An 8,949-nucleotide genomic window follows, 5' to 3' on the forward strand; every position below is an offset into this window, starting at 1 on the left:
TGCAAGGGGGCCCGAGCCAGACGACCATGATTATCGCAGGCGGTGCCCAGTCATTGTAGGTATGCGGTGGTGCAGCTTTTCATCGTTTCAGTACCGAGACTTTTTTTTTTTAAAAAAAAAAAGATGATGATTGTGGTCCAAGCCAAAGGGCGGAGATAAGCTACCAACGAAACTACAGGGGCAAGCAACCATCCGATCAGGGAATGGGTTGGGACTTTTTTTCTTTTTGTTTTTGTTTAAAAAAAAAAACCGAAATTGCAGGGTATGGTGGCCAAGTGACAATCACTTTTTTATTCAAGTAAAGCAGTCATGATTTTAGATTCTAATAAAAAAAATTATTTATCAACTTCCGGGCATTAGTTTAGTTTTAAAAGCTACATAACCATTCGACTTGTTGAAACAGTCCCACATGTTCATGCTTGTTTGAGGATAAAAGCTTTATTTGTCATGTTTTAGATCTCTAAAAGCACTTATTTATATAATTTGAAACAACTGGGATTTACATTGTATTCTGTAAACTAAATTAAGATTGAATGTCCGCTTTTAAGAAATTATACTGAAATTGCAAATAAAGATCGAGGTCATATCATGTTTTATGTAAGTCGAGATAAATTTTTCTCACATACTTATTTTATTGTTTTATATTATGTAAATTGCAATTAAGGAGTTACTTATAAACTATTATAAACATGCTCAAAATTTGAAAACCCTTGAAAAATGGGTATTGAAAGTTGAAACGGTTAAAATTGATAGAACCGGTCCTTTTTTTTTAAAAAAACATTTTAATGCATGTTTCTATAAACTACAGTTGGCGCATGTCTACGCCTGATAAAAATTGGAAGGAAAAGGGGGGAAAACGAGCAGACATGAAAGAAACTGTATTCCAAAATTATGTTATAAATTACTAGTATGAAATAGGTATATACTACTACATTTTCTATAGAGAACATGGAGCATTAATGGATATTTTTATTATATCTATATTGGATTTACTTTTTAATTATTTTGAATATTTTTTAATGAGATTAGATATATAATTTATTTATGTGCTTGGTATGAGGGAAATGGACGGGAGGGGAGGGGAAATTTAAGAAGTTTGATTTAAAAAATTGAAAAAGTGAGGTTTTAAAATCTTAACAAAAAAATTATAAGATAAAAGAGTAATAAAAATTAATTAAGAGTTTTTAACTCTATTTCTTCAATTTTTTAAATCAAATTCATTAAAATTTTCTTTCTCTCCTCCTTTTTATTTCTTTCACACCAAACGGATCCTAAATTAGGTTTTAGCTGCGTCGCTTATTGCATATTAGTCCAATTATAATAACATGAGTTAGGAGATACCTACATTTTACTTACACTGTCGGGAGAGAAATTAATTTCCGTTACTGATAAATTCTGCTTTGTGATTTAAAGAGAAAAGGCCTTCTACCGTTTGATGCATTGTAATATGATAACTTTAGATTAATTTACAGGTCGTATCTTGAAAACAGCGTCTGTACGTGTGTTTTTTTTCTTTGGGATAGAGTAGAGAATTCACGTCCATTTTTATAAACGAATTAGAGATATTTGAAAAGCAAAAAGCCATATTTTTGGGGAAGTAACTCTTTATTGAACATGCTTTCAAACGCAAAGGCATGGCTAGTTAAGTGATTGTCTGTAATGGTAATAAAATTATTTAAAAATAGTTTTTAAAATTACTATGTATAAAATACAAATGATTATGTGAGTAAAATTTTATCTCAATTTTATACAAATAAATGTGATATTAAATTATGAAAAAAACTATAAAATAGTAGAGACATCTCTGTGATACTCTTCCGGTCCTTAATACAGGATCCAATTCTTGAGTTGGATTTGATTCTAAATATAAGACCCATTTTTTTTATATTTATCACTTTTTTTTAAATTACCCTTATGGATACTCCCTTAACCATAATCAAGTAGAAGAGGGAGAAGGGTATTAAGAAAAATGATTATGGTGTTTTAAGAAAAATGTGTCACTTTTCTTATAATTAACTAACTTACTTAATTTTCTTAATATAATCAAATTAGTTAAATGGGTCTTATATTAAGAACTGGAGGAGTATTATTTTTCTGAAAAACCAAACTTATTTTGAATCCGAATGATAAAAATTTTCCGAAATGTGCAAAAGGAGGGGAAAAAAAAAGAACTACACCAAACCCAATAAATCGTGAGAAAAATTATTGAATGAAAAAAACAGCATAAAAACTTTGGGCGGGAAAGGCCTTAGCTCTTTGCATCTTTCTGCCTAATTTTCCCCTTTCCTCCGTTCGGCTTGAGTGAGAGGGACGTCCTTGGCATTCTACGCTACGGTTACAATGATTGCTTCAAAGTATAGCAATGGCGATCTCTGCACCTACTTCAGATTCCTAGCGACACTTTTCTACAGATATCTACGGTGAGTCCTTAGCTGTTTGTTCTTCTCCATCAAACCTTCCCGCCATTACTGTAACTACTGCTTCGACTCCACTACAAAATTTTCTTGCGATCTTGCTCTTGAGTTCTGGAGATTGATAACTAAGCAAATGGATAAATAATTGCTCATGCTACTGTATGCTGGGAAGTTGTTTCATCTTCTTTTCTTAAATACAGATGTCTCATTATTTCAATATCATGTGACGCGGTGTTCTTTCAATGGACTATAAGTTCGGTTAACTGACTATGCTGAATCTTTGATTTGGATATTACCTGAACAAAGGGACAGTAACTCGCTGTTTTCATAAGTTCCGATGGTTCTGCTAGACCCCGCTGCCGTATCAAATGAAGCCCAAGGTGTAATGGAGAACATGCTTATGATGACCAAGAGTTGGCTGATCATTATTAACTTTACTCGAGATCTGATTTTTATTGAAAAATATCTACTTACTCTTTAGGCATTTTTCCTTCTCAATATAACACAGTATAATTATCGTGTTGCCTGTCAAATATCGAGTATCAGGTAAATTGCCAAAACTTGCTGTCTTAGTATCATCACTTAAAATAGCAATATAGCAAAGAGATCAGCCTCTGGTCACTTCTTTATTTTACCTTTAGAAGATATACAACTCATCATTCTCCCTTAAGACGCTTAATTTTTCTACTTCTGAGCCATCAGCCATAAGAACCTTGCCTCCTCTTTTCCCAAACTTCTTCTCTGCGCTCACAGTTCAACGATTCATCTTGTCATTGCATTCTGCTGCACCATACTTATGTTTGATTCTAAGATCTATGATCAGAAGAATAGAGCTTAAGCGTGGCCTATGAATTTTCATCAAACTAACTTGTTGGTTAACCTGGATATGCTCTGTGAAGTAGCTCATATCAAGTCCGACTCGTTGCCTTAAAAAGGCTCTAAAAAATTGCAACCTGGCCTTTTATGAAACTTCAAACTAATGTCTAATCATAGAATGAAATCAAAGAAGTCTTTCATATTCATACTCACCTTTTTATGTTTTACTTTACGCTAACTAGATGGACCCCCTACACTGCAGGGTTTGAAAAATAAGTTGTACTATTGTGAATAATGTGCCTTTCTATGGATTTTTGTATTTTATATTGATATTGTTTGGGTTTTTTTAATTTCATTTTGTATTAAACCCCTCCTTGCACACATGGCAATCATATGTAATCTTCTTCTAGAGTCAATTATATATAAAATTCCGTGAATGTAGATGTACCTGCTAATATGAATAGTTCTTCCATTGTATCTGGGAGAAGTATGAGCTTTTGGGGGGTTTGATTTTCCATTTTGTTCTCTTTAGGATGATGTCCATGGATTTTCACTCTAAGTGGGAGGCTTGGCGATGGATTAGAATTTCCTCTCTTTCCTGCAAAACAGTAGCAGAGTTTTACCAATAACGTGCAAAGGTCCATCTAATAATACTAGTTCATCATTTTTATTCTAATACTACATCCGGTCTTTAATATAAGAGCTAGTTGACTAATTTGAGTAGATTAAGAAAGTTTGTTAAATTAGTTATTAGTAACAAATAGGTGTTGTTTTTTCTAAAATATCTTTGCTAATCATGTGTATGAGCCAGAACTACGTTGATGAAATATTTAACATGTGTAATTGCTATATAGACTACTTTGGAAAAATGGTTAAATATGAGCGACAAAATAGATTGTAGTCTTATATTTAGAACTAAATTAAAAGTCAAACCAGCTCTAATATTAAGGACCAGAGGTAGTAATATCTTTATAAAATATTAAACCTAGATCTTCTAAATGCAGCCTGGCGGCTTAGATTTGAAGTGATCCTCCACTGCAGTTTTTTTTTTTTTTAGGGGGGGGGGGTTACTAAATGCGCGGGTGTGCACACACAGAGGTGCATATCAATGTTTCTGGAGCGCTGTTTTGCTGAACCATTAAGCGTCCATTGGTTCTGGTCTCGAATGGCTCTGCACGTTGTCTGCTCACTGTAGGCTCTAAGATTAACATGTCTTGTGGTCTTCAATGTACAAAATTAAGGTTACCTTGTTTATATGGCTTATCTTCATGATAATTTGAACCTTCATGATATACATCTTGTTCTAGTGTTACCTGCTGCAAGAAATGCGAAGTGATCATCACAGGCTTGTATTATGCTAAATCATATAATGTATGACCTGATTCATTTACGTCTGTACGATATCATCATCATTCTATTATACTTTCCTGCACCATAGAATAATATATTCATGTGCAGGGGGTCTGAAATTGATTATCGGTGCGGTAAAAAATGCAGATATACCTCAACATGAAGGCCGCTCAACAATTCTGTCAGGCAAGGAATTTCGTCTCGCACCCTCTTTTTTAAGCCCTTCAAGTACTGAGGTATGAATCAGCAAAAATAAACAGATGAGTTGGGAATTGAGATAGAATCTGACATAGGAGATGCCTGTTCTATTACCGACACTTAAGATCCATATATAAGTAAATGTTCCTTCACTAAGTTGAGGGGATATGGGTTATTTCTACTTTCATGTTTGAATAAATAGATGCATACATCCTTCGTCCCAAACTACTGCAAACTTGAAGAATGCATATGGCATCTATGATGAGTATAATGGTAAGCTTGAGTGATAAATGACACGTGCAAAATTCTAAAAGAAAAAGAAACATATGAAATGTCTGAATTGTGAAACCTGATTGAAGTTGGTGATAATTGCTTTCCCGTCATCACTGTATGGTTGCATTATTTGCTTGAAATGATCATGGCTAATTCGGATGACTTGGGAAAGCCTCCTACATCTCACTGTGAAAGGTTGGGGGATATTAAACATGACCGCTATTTCTCCTGCAATCGCTTCGTATCCTACCTTCAACAATAGCTGCAATAACTTAACAAGTTCAGTCAAACGGTGGGAGAATATTTCATCTTGAAAATAAGGATGCCAGTTTTGAATTTTCTCAGCGGTTTTTTTAAAGGCTTATATGTCACTATTGCCAAGTCACTAGGAGCAGGAGTACACGTTTTGACCATAACTATGGATAACAGCGTTCCTTTGAGGAAAACAGTTGTCCGTGAGATTCCGTCCTACCTGTTCAGTTCCATTCTTGTTGATTATTACATCCTGCAATTAAAAACAGTTAAGCATTGCATTTTAGACTTCAGTAAAAGGCGAAAGAATAGTTCGCTCTGTGCTCACCACACGGCTCCGTGGTTAGTATTGCATTTTAGACTACTACAGGACTGAACTGTAAGAGAGAGAGAGAGAGAGAGAGAGAGAGAGAGAGAGAGAACTGCTTTACCACTGCTCCAGATGCCAAAATATAGAAATATGACGGCATCTCGTTTTGCAAGATAATGTCAACCTTAGGTGGGTAATATTCTGCTTTGATTTCTGACACCTGAGTTATCAAGTGCCGCCGTCAATTAGTTGCTTTTGACATAATCAGACTCCTTTTTATTATTAGCTTTAAGAGAAGAAAAACTTTTTACCAGTTGGGTGATAAAATGATCAGAGACTCCTTTAAATAAATATGCACTTTCAACTATTTCCCGGAAAAGATGCTGAGCAATACTCAACCTAATACACTTGGGCAGTTCCTGTAGTACCCTTTCTTGCTGTACCTCTTCTGTTTTAAACTTCAAATGAATGTGTGATAGCATTTGCTCTTTCAAGCCTTTTGGGAGTCTATTTTTGCTTGCGTATGTTAGTGCTTGATTGATGGCATCCCTCTACAAAGCAGAGGGTAAATAATGTTATTTTTGGTATGGCCATAAATTTGAAGACCCGAGTGATAGTTTGTGTTGCCTATCAAGGCGGCAATTAGAAATTACTGGTCGGAATATGGGTCACTGCGAATCGTTTGGGTGATATGTCGGTTGGAGTTTTACAAACCCAACCCAGATAGTGTGGGTTGGCAGTTAGACGAACCAATCCGCCAACTCTAAATTTTTTTTTCAGACCCAAAAATAAAAGCCCCCCCCTTTTTTTTATTTTAAATTCAGTAATTTCTAAAACCTAATCTAACCCATATAACCCATTTTCACCCCCATATTATATGGTTCACATACTCTAATCTTAACATCACATAAACCACATTTAAGAAACACGAGACAGACATTCATGTTCATTTGTGATCTGTCACGTGCACCGTAACACATTGTACGCTGAAACTCACAAATACAATAACAATCACATAATATGACTCTCATTCATCGATCATATGATACAATACTCCTCAGGTCTTTAATTAGGACTTACATTTGAGAGTTGATGTTGGTATTATATATAAGACTTATTTTATATCTTTATTAGTTTTTAGTTAAATTAATCTCATTGATATTTTTTCAACTTTGGTAAAAAAAAGATATTTTTTCAACAATAATCAGGTAGGAAGGGAAGGAAAGAAATTAAAAAAGATGATTAAGATGTTTTAAAAAAAAAATCAAATTAATTAATTTAATAGTATTTTTAATCTATCCAAATTAGTTAATTAGATTTTAATATTAAGAACTGGAGGAGTAATATTTAAATAGACGTACCATGGTATAAGTTCGGACAGTGACCCGGACGACCAGAGTTGTTATGTTTCCAATTATATATGCACTGAAGCCGATGTTAAATAGCATATATAAAATAGTGAAGATTTTCTCGCCCATATTCACAGCATAAAAATCCCCGTAGCCTACAGTGGTAAGAGTGACCATAGACCAATACATGGCATACTTGTATCTCAGCCAGACGCTCCTGTATTCGAAATCGTGCACCGGCTTCCCAATCCACGTGTTCTCAGGTGTCTTGTTGTGGGCAGCCATCCAATAATACATGCAGGCTGCGAAGTGCACTACAAATAGCGTTGCCTGCGGATAAAACAACGAAAACTGAAGCATTAGTGAACTTGTATAATGAGGCAGTGGGTGATTATTAGGATCAAAGATGGTGTAGAAGATACTACACGCATATAAGTTTGCAAAATCTTGTGGCCGAGTAACTAATTCGTATGTCTTTCTCTAGCCTGCAGAAAAAATTTGTTTCGATTACGCTTGTAAAAATAGGTAGCGATAGTCACCCTAAGAGCCTGTCCGGTTTTCATTACTTTCAAGAGCTCGTCCAGTTGAGTGATTTCTCTGTACTTCCCCGGTAAATTTGTTCAGAAATGCTTCTGAAGTCCCCCCCCCCCAACTCACAAGCACACGCACAGACACTAATAATTCGGCCATCGATTAAGGTTACCTTGATGACACAGTAACTGGTTCTAGTGTTAATGAGTTGATTTGTTTAGAAGTAGAGAAGGGGTAGAGGATTGATTTGGTCATCTGTCAGGGAGATCTTTTCCTCGCAGGCGCGCGTGCACACCCCACTCAATGCTCCGACAATACTTCTAATGCTTTGTAGGGACAATGGATCCTGATCGCTCGTAATTTAGCTGTCAAAGCATCAAACTGATAGATTTTCAACTTCGGTTTTAGGTATGTACCTTGCAAAAAGTTGGCTAACACGCCTTAATCGCCAAAGCCTGAGCATATTTAGGAAACCAAAGACTTCGCCTTCATATGTTCTGCCCTTTTGGATTTGGTATATCTGCAGAAATGGCAGAGTTGCTGCCACGTCCATGGGAAAATGAAACTTTCTCATGTACCTGTTGAAGTGAAGACGCCACAATCTTGTGAGTACCAACAACACAATCAAATGTATCTGTCACTGCTTTTTAGTCTGTCATTTGAAGGCTCAATTACAAACTTGCCCCATGTAGACTTTTGCATCATATTTTAATAGATTGTCAAAGCATACACACACACACACACACACACACACACACACACATAAACACACCTGATGGCGATCTTCTTGTGGTCATCAACGAGGAGATAGGTTGATTTGTCCAAGTAAGCTACAAAGAAAGTTAGGACTATATCAACGGCGAAGAAGGCATCGACGAGTAGATCAACGGGCCACAATGACCCAACAGCCACTTCTGTGAAAGCCAGCTCGAACGGAGATGCCCATGCTGAGTATACCACCAATGCAACAAGGAATGTCTGCCACAGCCTTCATTAAAGAAGGAAAAAGCTTTAGTTCTGTTCTTGTATAGGAAAGGACACAGAGAACGGCCAAGTCAATGCGATAGAGTTTAGTTTACCGATATCTATGATCAGAGGGAGCGATAACATATTTTCTAAGGTTTAGGCGATTATCATCAACAATGTCGGAGCCAAATGCTGACAAGAGGTCGCTGGAGACTGAGGCCAAGGCCAAGTTTCTGATTTCATCACCGGAAGTCCTTCTGACTAGCACCGGTAGTGGTTCCTTATTGTGACTCATTGACTTGTAATTTCTAACCAAAATGCCTTCTGTTCTTGTTTAGTAAAGGATCGATAAATCAGAACAGCCAAGTCTATGTTTAGAAGCTGATTTGCCGATATCTACGATCAAAGGGAGCTATAACATATATTTTCTAAGGCTTAGGTAACTGACCAAGAATGTTGGCGCCAAATGCTGGTTTCAGGCTGCCTCAAA

At 36.0% G+C, this 8,949-nt stretch overlaps 1 protein-coding gene and 1 long non-coding RNA gene across 2 annotated transcripts; one reads left to right on the top strand and one right to left on the bottom strand.

Annotated features, from left to right (window-relative positions):
• Nucleotides 1-2,311: 2,311 nt before the first annotated feature.
• LOC114735758 (uncharacterized) lies at nucleotides 2,312-5,126 on the top strand. The gene is made up of 2 exons (XR_003739290.1): nucleotides 2,312-2,420; nucleotides 4,689-5,126. It is a non-coding gene; the product is annotated as an uncharacterized LOC114735758 (long non-coding RNA).
• Nucleotides 3,052-8,754, bottom strand: LOC114735755 (potassium channel KAT3). The gene is made up of 13 exons (XM_028923497.1): nucleotides 8,573-8,754; nucleotides 8,266-8,481; nucleotides 7,910-8,071; nucleotides 7,390-7,447; nucleotides 6,975-7,292; nucleotides 5,925-6,164; nucleotides 5,735-5,833; nucleotides 5,524-5,556; nucleotides 5,128-5,313; nucleotides 4,734-4,811; nucleotides 4,477-4,546; nucleotides 3,679-3,828; nucleotides 3,052-3,155 (listed from the first exon to the last, which is right to left on the bottom strand). The coding sequence occupies exons 1-13, from the start codon at nucleotides 8,752-8,754 to the stop codon at nucleotides 3,052-3,054; spliced, it is 1,896 nt and encodes a 631-aa protein (XP_028779330.1).
• Between the last annotated feature and the right edge of the window lie 195 nt (nucleotides 8,755-8,949).

Source organism: Neltuma alba, unplaced genomic scaffold, assembly GCF_004799145.2.
Source record: "Neltuma alba isolate B1F8T4 unplaced genomic scaffold, ASM479914v2 tig00013251_pilon, whole genome shotgun sequence".
Lineage (NCBI taxonomy): Eukaryota > Viridiplantae > Streptophyta > Magnoliopsida > Fabales > Fabaceae > Neltuma > Neltuma alba.